This window comes from Patagioenas fasciata, chromosome 2 (assembly GCF_037038585.1).
Source record: "Patagioenas fasciata isolate bPatFas1 chromosome 2, bPatFas1.hap1, whole genome shotgun sequence".
NCBI classification, from domain to species: domain Eukaryota; kingdom Metazoa; phylum Chordata; class Aves; order Columbiformes; family Columbidae; genus Patagioenas; species Patagioenas fasciata.
Window position 1 is genome coordinate 147,693,658 of NC_092521.1, and position 18,771 is coordinate 147,712,428.

General features: G+C 36.3%; 1 protein-coding gene across 1 annotated transcript in view; it reads left to right on the forward strand.

Annotated features, from left to right (window-relative positions):
* Positions 1-12,253, forward strand: part of STAM (signal transducing adaptor molecule) — a 32,786-nt gene extending 20,533 nt beyond the window's left edge. The window contains exons 9-14 of the mRNA XM_065831264.2: positions 31-119; positions 1,684-1,771; positions 3,664-3,718; positions 4,055-4,208; positions 6,235-6,410; positions 7,121-12,253. Of these exons, the coding sequence (XP_065687336.1) occupies positions 31-119; positions 1,684-1,771; positions 3,664-3,718; positions 4,055-4,208; positions 6,235-6,410; positions 7,121-7,370 (812 nt within the window). The 3' untranslated portion in view covers positions 7,371-12,253. The remainder of the gene's footprint in view (positions 1-30; positions 120-1,683; positions 1,772-3,663; positions 3,719-4,054; positions 4,209-6,234; positions 6,411-7,120) is intronic.
* Positions 12,254-18,771: the final 6,518 nt, after the last annotated feature.

Here is an 18,771-nt window from a genome sequence, read left to right on the forward strand (position 1 = left end):
TAAAATAAAATCTGCCTGTTTATCTTACAGTGAAAGCTGAGAAGAAAACAGTGCAGTTCAGTGATGAAGTTCAAGTAGAAACAATAGAACCTGAGCCTGAACCAGTTTACATTGATGAAGTAAGCATGATAAAAGTACTGATTTTCAACTGCTGGTGCATTTAAATATGTGATGTTTAACCCTTTGATTCTGTACTTCAAAACCGATTTTAAATATCAGGAGAACATAATCAGAAGAAATTGGGAAGGAAAACTTTATTTAACTTACAAAAAAAAAAATCGTTGATATTCTAATTTGTTCATGTGTCTTGAAGTCAGAACTTTGTGTGGAGTGGCACATTTGCTTTCAAGTTTTGCTTTAAGTACTTCAACGTACCTCAGAGATACCAGTCTTGAATGCTGTCTTATATTTATTTCCAGTATAATCACTACTGTCTTCCCCCAGTCTGAAAGATCTTTTTCCTTCTCTGAAAACTCTGAGCTTTTTGTTGTTCTGTAAGTGGTATTTAGTAAGATTTGCACGATCTCACAGCAGTGGTTCTGCAAGGTTCCCAGGAACTCTCAGCCCAGGACGTTTTTCCCCTGCCTTTCCCTTCCCACCTCTGCCCCACGCAGGGGCTTAGAATTGTTCTCTTTAGAATTTTTCACTTTCTCTCTCGTGACCTTCCATTTCTTTCTCAACTAGGGTTCTGTCTTTGTTTTTTGAAATTAAAAATGAGTTACTGCCTTCCTAAAGTCCTAGTTATCTCCTGCCTCAAATACTCTTCCAAGAGATATCAGTTTGTAATCTGCTGAAAGAGCTTATCTCAGGCCTGCCTTTGTGCCTTCCAGCTTTTGTCTTCTGTGATTCCACATCAGTTTGTTTGAGTGTCTTGTTTTGTTTTTAAAATTACTATAATATAATTTTTAAGGAAATAGTTCATTTGGCTTTTTCCTGCCTTTCCTGTGGTTGAGAAGGGGAAAAACATGATTTTAGTTTCCACTTTGATACAACCTATATAACTCTGCTGTGTTAAAGACTGTTTATTTGATAGCACTCAGCTAAAAAGTGACTTTTTTTTTTTAAATCACGTGTGATGTTGATGTTTGGTTAAGCAATATAGTTAACTCCAAGACACTTTTCAAAGAGTTTATGCCTGTTAATTTACTAGGCTTTGGTATTTTTATAAATAGGTTGTACTTAAACTGGTTAATGATGACTTCTGTTGAAGTCAGCCATGCAACTCCTCCAAACATAATCTTAAAAAACCCCTTTCATATGTATTAGTAATGACATTGCTCATTTAGCTGTAAGAACCCATTTATTTTTAAAGTACTCTGAATGTATTCTGTCAAAACATTTCCACAAATCCCACTAGGTGGTAGTATTGCATATGTAGTAACTAGAACAGAAAGTAGAATCTGCTCAAAAATACTATTTAGAAGGATCTTTAGGAATAAAGGGGTATTCTGCACATTCCACTTGTTACTACTAATACTCTTTATGATTTGGCTTTTCTTTGTTCAAGCATCTTCATTCATGTGAAATAAAATGTATGATTTCTATTTTCTTAAAGTTAGTCTAGGTTATTTCCAAGTCCCAAGGAATCCAAATGGCTGTTGTAAATAACTGCTTTAATTTACTGTCCTGAAAGTGTTAATTCTACTCCCCACGTAAGGCCTAATTACACAATCTGTGTTTTAGGATAAAATGGACCAACTCTTGCAGATGTTACAAAGTGCAGATCCGTCTGATGACCAGCCAGACCTCCCAGAATTGCTTCATCTTGAGGGTAAGAAACTCTCGTGGGTTTTTTGGTGTTATTTTCCTCTGTTGTAATTACTTATATCCAAACAAATTGAAACTAAGCTGCAACTACTTGATCTTCGTGTGCACACCACAAGCACACCTGAGGAAAGTGCCTGAGCCGTAATTATTTTCTCACTTCCTGTTTCCCACATCTAAGAGACCAAAGTGCAAACTTTTAACTTAAAACAAGCCCACTCCTCTCTCACGGAAACATATTCTGTAGTCTTTTATTTTTAAAGACCCAGGAATACTTAATTCAATCATATTCATCTATTTTTTTTTCCTTCATAGAGTAGCACAGCATGAGTTGTAAGGAAGATTCCATGAGAGGAAGCAGAAATACTACTAAGGCTTAGCATAGGCCTGTGGGAGTCCCACATGCTTTTCACTTGCATGAGTATTTCTGTAGGACTTCAATATTAACAAATACCTTATACAGTGCTACAAATTAGACAAGTTCTTTAGATTAAAATTATTCAAACTACCTCTTCAAAGAAACATTATAAACCATTCTATCTGGGTTGACAGATGCAGCAAAATTTTTGTAAGGGAACTTTAGAGAAGGAAGTAAAGAAACTTACCCATTATAAGACAGAACATTGACTTAACCTAATGATTCAGATAGTACCAGACTTTAAGAAAATGGCAGATTCCAGATCTATCTGGAAGTTAGTAATGAAAAAGTGCATAAGCTTGTAAGCTTTTGGCTGTCTCCCATCTTTCCATGTCCATCTGGTTCATCACACCTATAAATTATTCCTTTTTTAGTAACTGGGAATTTGGTTATAGCCGTGTGTTGGATCTTGGGTTTCTAGCAGTGGTGGCAGGTGCTGATAAACATTTGACAAAAACTCACTTCATTTTCTTCTGCAAGCCAGATTTGCTGTTGCCTTCAAGGAACACATCAGTGCTGCCTTTTAACTCATCATGGCCCAGGGGCTTTCAGGATGTTCTGCATCTCTAATTTGGGAAAACTAGAAGTGAAGACAGTGTTCCACAGCTGCTTATAATGCGTTTAGTTATCTTTGATGCCTGAATCTTTTTTTTTCATCTCCCAGTTTAAATGTTGAGTGGCTCTTGGGATTAAACACATCTGTTGATTAGTAAATAGTTCATTGCTTGGGTAAGTGGGCACATTTTGCATTCAGGAGTAGAGTTAAATTGTAATTTCTCCTTTCAGCTTCCTTGACTGTTTATTTCACATTTGACAAACTCTGCCTTTCTCTTAGTTAATTGTGTTTGTTTGGCAGTTACATGAACTCCATGCCCTTGTACTGACAGTTGGTGGGAGTGCGTTTTTGTTTATTTTAAAGCGTTTCAATTCTACTTCTGATAATTTTTGTATTGGTTTTTGCATGTTAGTGATTTGAAAAAGCCCCTTTCCTACAGTTAGGGTTCCAGTGAGACAGCAGTGTGCTGTTGATTTAAATCATTGCAAGCTGTTTTCCCCTTCATTGTTTTCTTTGATTGTCATTTTGTAGTAATGTTAGTTGAGCACATGATCTAGGTTGCAGTGGCAAGTTTTCTTCCTTGAAGAAGAGATCACCTTTCAGATTTACCTGAAATTTTTATGCAAAATAGTTTTGGCTTTGCACTGCCTGGATGTTAAATATGTGTTGTTTCACTCTAGTTTTATTTTTATTTTTTTAAATACACTTTTAAACTGTACCTCTACTGAAAACTTCATCTGGATCTCATTCTGAGATTGTTCATGACACTACCACTGTTACTGTAACTGTTTTGGCATAGGGATCATAGTAATGATTAAAAAAAAATTGCGTTATCATCTACACATTTCTGATATTTTTTTTTTTAAAGCTGCTTTCTGACTTGAAGTATGGAACTCTTTATTATTCTGATATGTTTTTATTCTAGCCATGTGCCACCAGATGGGACCTCTCATAGATGAAAAGTTGGAAGATATAGACAGGTAAAAAAAGACAAATGTTTTGACTCAAATTAAGATTCATTCTTAGAATACCAGTGTTGTTACTTACTGATATCTTAATCATTTCTTTGAATACCGGCAAAGAAATAGGTGTATCTATTAGGAACTTCTCATCTGGGAGGAGGTCTGAAGGGTCTTTTCACTAGCCACATAATGTTTTATAGTGCTGTACCATTGACATTCTGGCACTTGTCAGGCATCACTTCACAGACAGGAAGAATATGTTGCTTATCACACCTCATGAAAGTTTATCTGTGTTGTCTGTTCTGTACTGAAGTTACCTAAATTGTAGAATAAGCTGTAAAATATCTGTTCTAGGAAGCATTCAGAGCTTTCAGAGCTCAATGTTAAAGCAATGGAGGCTCTTTCCTTGTATAACAAATTGATGAATGAAGACCCTATGTATTCCATGTATGCAAAACTACAAAACCAACAGTATTACATGCAGTCATCTGGGGTTTCTGGCTCTCAGGTATGTATGGAACCATTAATAACCATTGATGTTATCAAGTGCCTACTGAACTGTGGTTGATTTCTTAAAAATTATTAGGGATAAGTAGTTTTTCACATGAGAACTTTTTTACAAAACTTGCTCAAATTTTTTTTACAGTATACTTCTCTACATTACTAAAATAAATATATACTGATATATAAAGTGTGGTGGAGCAGGTCAATTGCAAGTAATAATTTGTTTCTTATTTCTGCCCTTTAGTTCCCACCCTTCTTTCTCCCTGAGTTGGAAACGTCTTTTTTATGGCCTTTGTTACCTTAGTGCTAGGTTAAAATCATCTTGCTTCCTCAGAGATAATCTCAAATGAAAAAGCAGCCTTTACTCTCAACGCAGTATTTAAAAACAAAGCCAAAGCCAAAAACCATTTTTCAGCTGCAAGCTTTGGATATTCTCCTTTTGCAAGTTCTAACATTTGTAGTTCTTTTTTGTTCAGGCCTTTTTGATCAAGAGAAAAAAACAATCTGTGCTTGGAATTACAGATAATAAAAGCTGCCAGGGCTTTTCATAGTGGGTAAAGAAGTAAAGAACCAAAGGAACACAGTTCCTGTTTTAAGATTATGCCCTCCCCACTCATTCCCTCCCCAATCTCTTCTTTTAGCCTCCTTTTTTTTTTTTTAAATATCAGTGGACAGCATTTAGTATTTAAGTTACTGAAGTTAAAAATTATGATTCTTTCATGGCAGCATTTCCATGTAATTGACTTACCTGTAAGTAGACCTTTTGGCTTATTCATGTACTATGAAATTTTTAAAGGGTCTTTTAAACATTTAAATGTTTAATCCCAAAGTCTAATGTATACTTGCTATATAGTTTTCCTGTTCATAGGAATATGTAATATTTCAAACTGTTTTTCCAATAATTTACGTGCTTTTTGAGTAAACAAAAGTTCAAGCCAACTTATGAATACCTGTTCTGTATTATATAAACAATGAAGCAGATTTAGTTCTTTAGCTTTCTACAAATATGTACTTTCTTTAGTATCTTTTAAAGAAAATGATGTGTATTTGTGCAGAGTTGTTAAGAGGAACATTGTCTTCCATTCATATGTGATAAGCAATCATGCTGTGACCTTATAAAATAATTTCAATATTTTATAAATGGGCATGTTTCTGGGGATTCTTCATGGGTAAAACAGGATTTTGGAGTGAATATGAGCCAGTATAAAGTTCTGAAAAGTTAGGAGGTCTTGTGCCTTTGCCTTGTCAAAGTCTTTTGCAATACTGATGTATCTTCTGTGAATATGTCAGCTGAGATTCATGAATCCTGAGACAGAAGAGCTATAGATCATAAACCTACATGAACTCAGCTGTACATGAGACCTGATCATTTCTTCTAGTAATTTGTGTTAAGCCAAATAATGATTTCACAAAAACATAGGCGTTAGAAATTTAGTCTTGATTTAGAATACAGTTGACACAGCTACTAGCAGTCTTTTTCTCTAGGTAGTTGTAAAATATTTTTCAATTAAAATTTTCTTAAGCCCACTTTTTCCCTTCTGTCCAGCTCAAAAAATTTTGCAGTGGCAGTCACAACAGTTACATGAAATGACAGGTTAACTAAAAACATGGAAATAATACATTAGTGGCTTTCCATTTTAATGATTTTACTTAGTGAAATATATCTGGGCATCAAAAAGCATTCCGCTTTGGACTGCTATTTGTTACATGATTTAAATCATTCAGTATTTTCTTTCGAAAGCGGAAGCTCTTAATTAGCATGAGTGATAGTCATTAAAATAAAATTTGTGAATGCAAGTTTTCCAGTGAACTATTTGACCTTTTTAGTACGGGAGCCTGAAGTTAGAAATGTGAAAATCCTTTGAAAATCTGGCAATTTTTTCATACTGCAAAACTTAATAGAAGACAATAATTTTTTTTTCTAGTAAAACATCTGTAATAAAAGGTTTGAGAGGCTGTCTTTAAGTCAGATATTAAATACCAAATTTTCTTGTATTTTATTTTTAATACTCTTTGATTTATCTTCCTAGGTTTATCCAGGACAACCTCAAAGCAACGCGTATTTGGTGGCAGGGAGTGCACAGATGGGCCCTATCCAAGGCTACAGCCTTCCTCCAGAGCAGCTCCCTTCTCTCAGCCAAGGCACCGTGACTCCATCTGCCAGCTCAGTGCTGCCTGCTCAGCCTGCACAGACATCTTACACAAAGTAATTTGAAATATTTCCCTACTCAAGCTTAAATCAATTTAAATACGAAGGACTACAGAAAATATTTGAAGGAGGTTCTTTTCTGTGTTTGTTTGGTTGGGTTGTTTTAATGATTTTCTCTAATTTTTAATTTTATAGGCAAGAAGTATAATTTTTACGTATGTATTTATTTTTTATAAAATAAAAAATAGAGAAAAATATATAGACGTGAGTAGTTTATTTTTTTAAGTTAACTTTTAATGTACATTTAATGTTGAAGAATATCTGCTGCTGTGGCTGGCTTTGTTAAATTTATGAGGTAGTCTATATTTTATTGTTCTTTTCTCAAATATCTTACTGTGAAAGCATACTGAGAATTCTGCTCATTTTGGGAAAGAAGTGAATGGGCTGTGAATGCTTGCTGCAGCTTATACAGCTTTCCCACATAAAGGAGCTACAATTGGCTTTCTATTTTGGGTAGATGCCTAGAGCTGGGAAGTTTTGGTCAAGCTACCTAAATTGTGAAAAAGTTTTGAATTGACCTTAGAACAAGATTAGGTGTTGTTTGGTTTTGTTTGTTTGAGGGTTTGTGTGGGTTGGTTGGTTGGTTTGTTTTTGGTGGGGTTTTGTTGGGTTTTTTTTTTGTTTGCTCTCTGCGTAATTTTATAAAGTTGGGAGAGACATGCATTTTATTGTTTATTAATGCAACTTTTTTGGTTTTTTCCTTTCAGTGCAATGGTTGGCTCTGTTGCTGGAAATACTTACTCTAACCAGGCTCCAGTGTATAGTCCACCACCTGCTACTGTTGATGTTGCTGCTTATCAGAATGCTGGAACTAATATGTCCCAGGTGCCAAACTATAACTTAGCGTCCCCAGCTCTGCCACAGACAGCGGGCAGTCAACAGCCACCTCCACAGCAACCACAGCCTGCGCCACCTCAACAGCCACAGCATAGTTACTCACAGAAGGCTCTGCTATAGGACCCAGGACTTCTGATTCCTAATCTTCTCTAACCTCTGCTAAAGGCAGTTGGCAATTCTATGAGTTTCTTCCTTTAATCTCTTAAACTTCGTTTATCCTCAGCTTAATAAGAATCTATCTTGGTGAACAAGTTCAATTTGCACTGACTTTTTAGGATTTTTTTTTAAATTTTGCAGAGGAACGGATGTATTTAGGACATTTACTTCCTTTTAAAATGCCTAAAAATTGGTACAAGATTATTTATGTCTGGTAAAATTGGCTAGTCTGTGAAAACCCAACACTTGCAAACTGTTGTGGCTTATATGTTATGTACATATAGTGTGTGATTGCAATAGTGGCCATTTCGTATAGCTATGGTGATCATGTGAATATATTTAACACGATGTTTAAAAATAATTTACTGTTTTATTTTAATCATGAACTGACAACCATGTCTCATAGTTTTGTCTAGTTTTATGACAGATGTGATATCTCTTTCCAGTGCAGGAAAAACAGTAATTCTGCATATCATGGTTACGCTTACAAGCTAAGGTCTACATATAAATTTACAAACTTACCTGAGTCTAGGTTTCGTTGCTTCTTGAATTGAACACAAGTGTATCACGACTATTAGACGGCTTATCTACCAAAGTAAACTAGTTAACTAGTAAGTGATTTGGGGGGATAACAGCAAATTATGATTCTGCTTCAGATATGATTAATGACTTAAAACTAAAACTACTATTCAGAGGCTGCTAAACATATCGTGGGACCATGCAACAGGATCTTGCATTTTATCATGAGAAGCATGTAATTTATTTTTTCCAAGCTGTTTATTACAACGAGAACCAGAACTGTATTCTACATATGTTGGTAGAGATTACACCAAAGACAGAGGAATTGAGTTGGAAGAGAAACGATGGAGTTCTAAACTGGAACACACAACACCAATAACACTACTTTATTCAAGTCTTCTTAATTAGAACATGGAGAATTATGGACATTTAAATCACTTTGCTGAACAAACCTTCAGGGCTTTATTTTATCTCTTGTGGCCTTGCTTAGCAATTTGTTGTATTTACTGTTCTTACACAAACACTTCTGCCTTAAACATCTGTTTCCATTTCCAGTCATACCATTTGATTTTATTAGCCCTTCTATAGTATGAATAGTTTGAGGCATCTTATTTACGTTCACTTTCAGGTTACTCTGAATTCTCCTGCAGCAACGTGCATGAACCTTTTTTAAATGCTGGTGTTTCTCAGTAATTAGCCAGGTGGCTCTTGAAGGTGTGATGTTTTGGGTTTTTTTTTTTGTTGTTGTTTGTTTGGTAGTAGGAGGCATCATTTTGGGTAGGCCTGAACAGTTTCTTGTACAGAGGCTGTTGTTACTTTGCATTTGTATTCCATCTATTAGTGCATCCTGTTTTCTTCTTCTCTTTTCCAGTGACTCTAATTCCAATTAGAGCAATACTAGATGGCTTAAAAACCAGATCTGTGTTTTCGGTCTTGTTAGTGTGTATGTCAGAAATGGTTCACTTTTGTGTACTGTATTTTTGTGTGATGCTTCTGGAATTAAATGTTGCAATTGTACATTATACTATAAGCTGACCTCAGTTATCCCATAGACTCCTGCGTCTGTTCACAGTTACCTAACATGCCTTTGTTTCACTGGTTTAATAGACACTGGTATTTTGCCTGTTAATGCTTTCGTATGACTATTGTGCGTTACTTCTAACTGGGGTGGTTACAAAACGTACCCATAGCTGATGTTTTTCCAGTTGGGGATGCTCTAGCCAGATGGCTGTTTTGATAGTAGTATTTTTGCTTATTTTTTTTTTCTTCATAATTCTTAAGCACCCTCAAAAACCTTCATTAATTCAGTACTTGGTGTCATCACAAATTCTGTGGAATTTGGAAGGAGATATTAAAAAAAAACAAAATCCAATGTATTGTGTCATAGGTAATTTTCGATAGATTGAAGAGGTGATTTTCTTTAGAAGGTTCATGTAATATCATTTAGATAGTGTTCTCTGTATGCTTTAAGTACCTTATTCCATAATCAGAGAAACAATGTGTATAGAAGTCTATAATTTCTACATAAAAGTGAAAATAACTTTTCACTCCGTAGTTCTTAGGCCTTGATTCAATGAGAAGCTTGAAGCATCAAAAATAGTCCAACTGACATTGATTATTTGTATTCTTAGGTTTTCATATGTTGCGTCACATGTTCTCTAATAAGGGTCTATGGAAACTGTACAGAAATGGCTCAGCAAAAATACTTTTTGGTACTAATTTATTGTACTTAAGATTTTTGGTCTTTTTTCCTCAATATACAGAAATGCTTATTCCTGATTTTTTGTTTGAACACTGAAAACTTATGTGTATCTCAAGTTTTTTTGCTTTCCAACTTACCTCTTTTGGGCATTTATCCATCTTTAAGAAAATGGAAATCACCTTTCATTTGTGTTCAAGGTGAACAAAAACCACTTTCTAAAATGCAACGTGACTATAAATTCAGCATAAGAAAAATTGTGAAAAAAAATTTATTTTCCCTCATGCCTTTACTTGAGTCACCACTTCACGGCATCTCCTGTAACAAATTGTGGATTTTAGTTGACTTAGAATCAGTTTTCATTGTCCACAGTTGGTGCAGCAGATCACTAGATTTTTAGGTTTGGAGTCTTAGTGTTTCTGTTGCATCCTACAATTTCCATTTCAGATGTGTTTTTCAGATTAGATTGGATTTGGAGCTATATTGCTTCCTGTTGATTTTTCTCATCAGAAAAGATTATTTCATCTTCTTTCTTGGTTTGTCCCGTATGCTGGATACTCTAAAGTGATGCCTCCTCCTACCTTGCTGGGTGCTGCCATTGCGCTAATTCCTTCAGCCATCCTCTCGTATCCTCACTGCTAATGTAGCAAGTCCTTTTTAGTTCACCTCCTGTCTTGTGGAGATGCTGTTGCTGGGGCTTCTCTGCTGTGATGTATTCTGAGATTCCTTCTTTATTCATCATTCTGACCAAGTTCACAAATGTTCTGTCTTACTATGGTATTGAACACTGAAATAAGGGTGCGAGGGGGAAAGAACGTATACAGATACTGTATGGAAAAGCTTTTTAGCAAATAAAATGTCAGAAAGTTAATCTATTTGAAAATTAAGAATCCATGGAAATGATATGTTAATCATGTTCCAGAAAAGACCTAATTTTTGACTGTCTTGTTTCTTTACATGTAAATTGTCAGTGAAAGGCTAAAATACCTTCACCTTTGTTATTTAACCCTTTCGTTAAGGAATACAAAAATGTTAATTAACTTCAGAAAGGATATTTTAGTGGCTTGGTTATCATGAACTGGAGCAAACTCTGGAAAGTGCCTTCTGTGCATTTCATTTCTATAAACAAAGCTTGTTTACCCATGTGTATCATCTCAGTTTATGTGGGCATAAGATGTCAAGATTCACTGTAAGCATCCCAGGAAAATCCGGAGGCAGCGTGTTAACATTGGCTACATGGATGTCATGGCAGGATTGTCCCAGAGCGCGCACTTGCAGGAACAGTTGCAGCATATCTACCCACCCTGTTAGGTGACCGGTACCCATGTAGATGTGTATTTAATGTCCCAGGCCAAGTACCTACAGACAGCAGTAACACAACAATAAAAAGGAACAAAATATAAGAATTACTGCATGCTTCTCAGCAGGTGTGGAGCAGCATATTTCCCTCATGGTACAGTTTTTTTGGGGGGTGGTTCAGGGAAGGATTGGGGTGGACACTGAAATGAATTTGAGTCACCAGAACTTCAGAAAATTCAGCCAGCAACCAAAATGCTTAGATGTAACAAAGGAGATGGATTTGCTTTTAATGGCATGTACATCTTTTGCTGATCAAATCCAGGCTGCTATTATAGTTCTCTGTTTTCATATAGATGGCAGGAACATCAGATTTACACTGGAGAACTGCTTAATACCTCAGTCTCCAATTTGCTTTAGTATTTTCTCTAGTACCACCTTATTTTTCACTCATATTTCAAAGATACCTGTGCAGTCTATACATACAAAGATCTTACCTTATTCCCTGTCTGCTGGGTTTCACAGAATGAACATCTCTAATTACAGCAGCTGCCATGGCACTTCACATTACTGACTGCAGCTTCCTTTGGAGAAGATGTGTGTATCTGTTTTGAAGAACAAGGGAGCATAATTTTTCCAGTTAAAAATTAGGAGGAGGGTTGGTTTTTTTTTTTTTTTTTAATGTAAAGTAAAAGTTACAAAAACCTCCATTGCTAACCGTGGGCAGAATCATTTTTTACTCTGTTATTCAATCTTAGTAAAGCAAACCAACTCCACACAACAGATACTCCTTTTTCATTTTCAGCTGCATTGAAAAATATTAACCTTTATGTGTATACTGCCCAACACCATAGTAAAACACAGGAAGGCCTTGACATTTGAACTTTTTGCTTCAATATGTGAAAAACACTATGTATGTTTTTGAAGCCTTGTTTCTTAAATCAGAGTGTTTGTGTATAAAAACATTCCATTTGCTACTATGTAAAATTGCAGACCTAAAGTTCACTTTCCATGCTACTACCTTGGCAAAAAGGTGGTAGGATTTTCTGTTCTTCTATCCCTGCATGTGCTTCTGGAAATCCAAATAATTTTGTCTTTGTCATGAAAAAGAAAAGAAGCCTGCGGCAGTCTGCTTTGGTTTGAATAAAGTGTACACAGTAGCCAAGTGCATTTTTGGTTTTGTTTTGATTCTCCCTTTGATGTTGGCATATGTATATATTTAGATATACTGCACTGTTGTACAAGAATTGTTTTAGTAAATAACACTATTTGTAAAAACTGTTAACTGTTTTTGGTATGAATGCAAAATATTAAAGTTGGAGTATTTAGTTCAGTACGTTGCAAAGTCAATTTCTAAATTTCATGGAAGTTTTAATATCTTTTAGACTTGCGAAAATTTCCCCAAAATCTTCTTTGTTCTGGTGACATACTCCTGTAGCCGATGCTGAATTGTGGCAGAGTTCATTTAGGCAAACAGTGCAACAAAAAACATGTGGCCTGAGAAATACAGGTAATATGACAGTTTATATAAAAAAAGGGTGTTGTAAGTAAGAACAAATGGAAGTCTGAGCTCAGGTAAGGACAGAGAAGTCACAGTTCCCTGGGACGGTGTGAGAACACAGGGTCAGTACCAACCACCTCGCTGAAACCTGCTGTTGAAACCTTCAAATAGGTGTTTTTCAGAGAAACCAGAGGTGTTGTCTGAAAGGCTCTTGTTAGAGATGTGTTTGTCAAAAGGGCAATTTTTCCTCCTGGTAAGGTGAGAAAGAGCAAATAGTGAATATTTTTTTTTTTGCTTTAACAGAGTTTACAATCCCACTTCATAACAAATTTCTTGCAGCTTTCATGGAATCATGATTTACATTATCTGATTATGTGGATGACACTCAAGTGGAATTCAGCATTAGTAACTTCTAAAACTCTTCCTGCTCACTTAACTGTGAAGTAGATAATTTTAATTTAGTAATTTATCTTAGTAAGCTTGTTCTCTCTCAAAACAGAGCTTTCTACTTTTGAGCACTTCTTATCTTCCGGATAATCAAGGCTTCTGGTAAGTGTGAGCTGTTCCTTCCAAGGTTTCAGAGTCCCACTAATCTCTTCAGGAGGTGGTTACTTGCTTTGGTTGCTCAAACCAGTCCCTAATTTTGCCTTTTCCAAGAATGAGACTCCTTTGAATTTGTCTGTACATGAGGCTCAAATTAACACCAGATTTGTTGCTCAGGTTTCTTTATTCAGGACAGATAGTAGGTGGCAGCAATTAATTGCATATCTGTAAACAGCACTGAGCTCAGCAGCATTCTATAGTTCAGCAGAAACAATGTAAACAATCCAAATCCCACATCTCATATATATGTATGTGTGTGCGTGTGTGTGCGTATATGTATATATGTGTGTGTATATATGTGTGTGTGTGTATGTGTGTGTATATATGTATATGTGTGTGTATATGTATGTGTATGTGTGTGTATGTATGTATGTGTATGTGTGTGTATGTATGTATGTGTATGTGTGTGTATGTATGTATGTGTATGTGTGTGTATGTATGTGTGTGTATGTGTGTGTATATATATGTGTATGTATGTATGTGTGTGTATATATGTGTGTGTGTGTATATATATATGTATAAATTTTTTTCAATCAGTTCCAATATATTATATGTTTTTCCTAATGGTTATCTGCTTCTTTCATAACCTTTCTCATATTTGATCCTATAGTAAGCACACCCACAAATACTAATGGATAATAAAGAATAAATTTATTTCATTTTATATATGCATATATATTGCTATATTTGGACAGTTCCACTCTGCAGATTGTCCTTCCACAATAGCACGAAGTGCCTTGTCAAACCTTTAAGTTGTTTTTTAAAATGAAAGTCCTTAAATTTCTGAAGTACTATCTCCCTCATCCCTGGTTCAGTCACACAACTGCTGTAATTGGGCTTTCTACAGGGTTTTCAAAAAGATGGACCCAATTTCAAAGGCAGAGTGATTTCAAAATTGGTCGATCTTTTTGAAACACCTGGATTTTTCAAGTCTCTGTAATGTCACTTTGGCCTACAATATACTCTTCACATAGCAACTTGCCGTTAACTTTGGATCATAATTTTCTGATTCACTTTATTTTTTATTCATCACTGGTGTAGTTTCACAAGGGAATTGACCAGATTTCCACCCAGGAAAAAAGCAACTCTTTCCTTGGGAGTAGAAGTTTAGTTCCAAATAGTTTAGTGATACAAGCTGATAGTTGCGTCCTATTTGTTATTTTTATTCATCACAGGATTCAGAAAGGGAGTTAGTGATGTGTGGCAAGTCCATTGTAAACTTTTATCAGTGGTTCATCACACATTGTGTGTTGCTTTCAGGAATTTGATTATGATGCTCACACAATCCCAGAGCTGATTTCAGCTTTCATCCCAACTAGACCATGCACTTAACAGCTTTTGCACATTTATTTTTTTGGTCTCTGCAGAGACTTTGTACATTCTTTGAACTCTAGTTTGTCACTAAGGATTTCATGTGATGGATGGAGGAGGAATATAGGAGAAAGTTGGTTGCTAATAGTGTAAGAGCATGCTGTTCCAGCCCTGCATTTATCAAAGTTTGTATCTAGGTTTCCAGGTCTTAATTTACATCATCCGAAGTGAAAGTGTGTTCTTCAAGTGCATAGGTTGTTTCCTCAACTTCCTGCAAAAGAAGTTTTGAAATCTGCGACAAATAGGGATTTACTTCCAGAACACCATGGATTGCTTTGAAAACAATACGTTTTCTTTATTCTACAGTGAATTAATGTGAGCAAACAAATTCCAAGTAGTTAGAAATGATAACTCTTTAAGCATTACTGAATGGCTGCCATTTTTACCACTCAGACATTTGAAGACTCTCAGCTTTTCCAAGAATAAGTCAGTCAGTCAGTGCTGCTGGGACTGGCCTCTTTGACAAGACCTGGCCTCAGCCTTGAAAATAAACTGCTAGAAAAATATTCTGCTACGGAACAGTTCTAGAGATAACAATGAAAATCTCATCAGCTTTTAATTTCTTTCTCATACTTTACTCAGGATTGGGCTATTCTAATTATTTTGATTGTACCGTTTAGGTAAAGCAAATAGAACTGAATTAAGTGTTTAAAAGTAAATGCTTTCCCTTGGAAGTTGCTGTTTTCAAGTGTCACGCTGTGCTGAACACAATATTCTGAAGGAAATGTCTGTCTGCCTAATTAACCCACCCTTTTAAGAAGTGGAATTTGTAATAGGCCTTGTAAGACTTTCCACTTAAGCGTAACTCAGCATGCTTCTGTATCTTTATCATGGTATTTGTGTTATTAATGTTTCCTCCTGACATTGTTCTATTATTATTTTGGATCATTTTAATGATTACTTTTTTTTTTTTTTTTAATAGAGTTTACATAAAGGCAACTCCCACCTAAAAGAGAATCATGTTTGTAAAATATGAAGTCAGAACTGGGTCCAAGAGCAGCACATTTGTAATTATGTTGGGAGTGGCCATCCTTGTCTTCAGAATACTCTATTTAACAAGCCCTTTTCCCTTATGTTATGTTATATGTTATTTTATTTTATTTTATTTTTAGTATTAGGAGAAAAAAAGTGAATTATTTTCCCCTGTCCCATTTGTATTGCCGTTTTTTTTTTTCAAATAAATCAATAACTCTATTGCGCACAAAAACATGGCAATATTGACATTTTTCTCCTATTTTCTGTCTTACCTCCTACTCCTTTCAATTTCTGCCTTTTCCTTTCATTTTTATCCCAACAAACCTCAGCTTTACTGGTTTTAATTCCCAGCAAGCCTTTCAGGCTGCAGCCAGTTGCGTGATGTGCAGCTCTCCTCAGGATTTGGAAATAATAGTTCACTATTGAAGATTTGCTGCAAATTCCTCCTGTGGTCTGCCAGGAATCTTGTTGCCATCGTTGCAGTTTATGGTCACTTGATTTGTTTCTGGCTGTTTTCTTTACTAAATAAGTTTGATTTTTTAAAAATGGTTCAGAACACTAAGGGGTACTTTGCAGTTCCCCCTCTTCCAAGCTCAAAGTGAATTGTCTTGCTTGAACAGTTTGAGCACGTGTTGAACAATCTGTCTTGACATTGACAATGTCCCCATTATCTATTGGAATTTTGTATAATAACCCCAGTTTAGCATCTTGTCTTACCTATAGAATGCCAGTGCTGATTGTATCCACTTTATGATCTTGGAACTCCTCCCTGCTTTTTTTCTGGAAGACATTTGAGTGATTTAACCAAATAAATAGCAGCTCTGATCAGAACTGCTTTCAGTTCATATTTTTGATAAAAAGCAGGATAAGCACCACATGTTCCCTGCGTGTGTTCCAAGAAATCCAGACCCAAACACCTGTGCTCACAAGGACCTTGATGTCCTGGGCTGCTGGTGTGCAAAGGGTGAAGCCAGAGGTGCGACTCCACATCTGTATTTTGAAAGAGAACTCTGGACGGAAGGCGGCACTGCCCACTCACTCGTCGTGAACAAGGGACTTGAAGGTCTTAGATGCTGGATGGTGGATGCCTGTGGAGTTAATTTTTTGCGTTCTTATTAATAGAAAAACTTACTATTACAGTTGCAATACTGTTTCACCTGTAGGCAGCAGTCTGGAGAAATAGTGTTGACCTACTACATAAGCAATTCTATTTTTTGAAGGTTCCACTGATGTATGAAGGAATATGACCTCCTGGTTCATAACTGCCAGACTGGTTTTTATCAGCAGCCCTACTACATGTTCTCCAATTGTAAATCCTCTAGGCTTAAGAATATTTCTTATCAACAAAGTCTGCAAAAAATCTCTGTTTGATGATTCCATCTTAAGCCCTGGAATTCTACGGGACAGCTGTAGCACGGTTGACATACTCGCAGAATATTTAAGTCCACCTTGTGTACTGAATTTACCAGAATATCAAGATTGCCTGTTTTTTCTGTTTCCATTAGGGGCACAAAGTTTTAAATTGTCCCTTGGAGGAAAATAAACAAACAAACAGAAGACTTGTCCACTAATGAACAATAGCCTCAGGTTAGTTTAAAAAATCGATTCTGCACAGCAATGCAAGCTTAAAGAGTTTGTTTCAAGTGCGAAGGTTGGTAAGGGACGATCTTTAGCTGCTTTGATAAGAGGATGCTGCATTCAGGTATTGATAAAGATGTCGCTTCTTGCATGTTCTTTGCCTGGAGAGTAATCTTTGCTTCACTGATTCTTTCATCTTTCGTTGACTATGACTCCCAACACACAACTGTAAAGGATGTTGTGCCATAAAATGGGTCTTGACTGCAGATCTAACCTATCATAATCACCCAGAAATACTTATTTTGTCTGAATTTCTCAGCTAAACCAGGCTTGCTATCCATAGCTCATTGTAAGCATTTGGGCTGTTTTATTTTTTATCTGCAATCCTTGTTTGTCTTGCAGAACAGAACAGAAGGGGCATCTGCTGATGGCATCTGTAGTAAAACATGCAGTATAGTTCTCAGTCTTTTAGGGTAATGTGTTACTTTGGAATAGCAATGACAAGCAAGAAACCATGATAAAATCAATTTAATCTCTTTCCTTAGTACCTCACCGCCAAATTTGTCAAACATTAGCTTCACTCAAGTTGGGAATGGTGTGGGGTGTGGTCTCAAGGACTAAAGAGTGGCAGAGACCAAGAAAGAAAAAAGGCAAACTAGCACCCGAGGTGGATGATGCAATCAGGAGAGAAAAATAAGGGAGGTTTTCTGCAAATGAATTAATCTTTAGTAATAAACTTTGTCTCTAGAAGGACACACATGCTTCATATAGAGAGGATTCATCCATAGAAATTGTCTGTAAACCAAGCAGTATATTATTGTAAAAAGTAACCTTTTTCTGTTATAAAATATGTGAAGTAAGCCAGGGCTCTGAATGAAATCAGAATTGTGGCATGTTCTGTAATGTCGAGACACTTACAGAAATTTCCTGCTTGAGTGCAATAGTTAAGTACCTCTCCTAGGAGAATTACTAAAATGAACAAAATTAAGGATATATAGTGAAGTCTCTTTGGACAGTATTCTTACTCCTATGGCATGTGATATTATGAGCACCTCAGTGTTCATCTTCAGTTGCTCACATTTGCACTGTCTATTAATAGTCTGTAGGGACAATCAGGTTTTATGATTTTTGAAGTGCTCCAGCTTTCTTCCTCCCCTATACCTATGTTTGCTGCGATCCGCTTGGCTCTCAGCTTTCAGAGCGTAAAGGAAGCATGGGATGTATATATGGAGCAAGGTTTACTATATCCTGCTTTACTGCCTGTGTGACATTTGCTGATTTGGTTTCCTGTAAAAACTGATACATCAGCTCACTCCTTGTCCTAGATAACAAGCAGGAAGAGCTGCCGGGACTCCAAAGAAGAATAGTCCATATAAATCCTCCATGCAGAACAGAGCTGAAGTGAGTATTTTTATCTTTGGAAGAAAAAGCAAATGGCATGTTTTGATACTGCAGAAGGAAGCTGTTCTCAAAAAATACAGATATTTTAAGTTGCTCATGATTTCAAACCCATTGCTCTACAGAATGCCTAGATAAGACGACAATGGCTGTATGAAATGGAATAAAAGAGAACAAAGTTGTCATGTCGTTGCTGTCTTGATTGCTCGGCAGGCTGCCGCAGCGTGTGTTCCTGCGCAGTGACACGCTGTGCTGGCTGACATGACAAATGGCACAGTTGCTGTTGTACCTCCAGAAACTGCCTGGGAGGATCTCCTGTACTGAGCTGAATGCTGCAGATACCTGAGTCCTGGGAGTGCTACTGGAGGCAATCAGGCTAGTCTGGGTTTGAAGGCAGATAGCACAGCCAACTACTAGTAAATGAA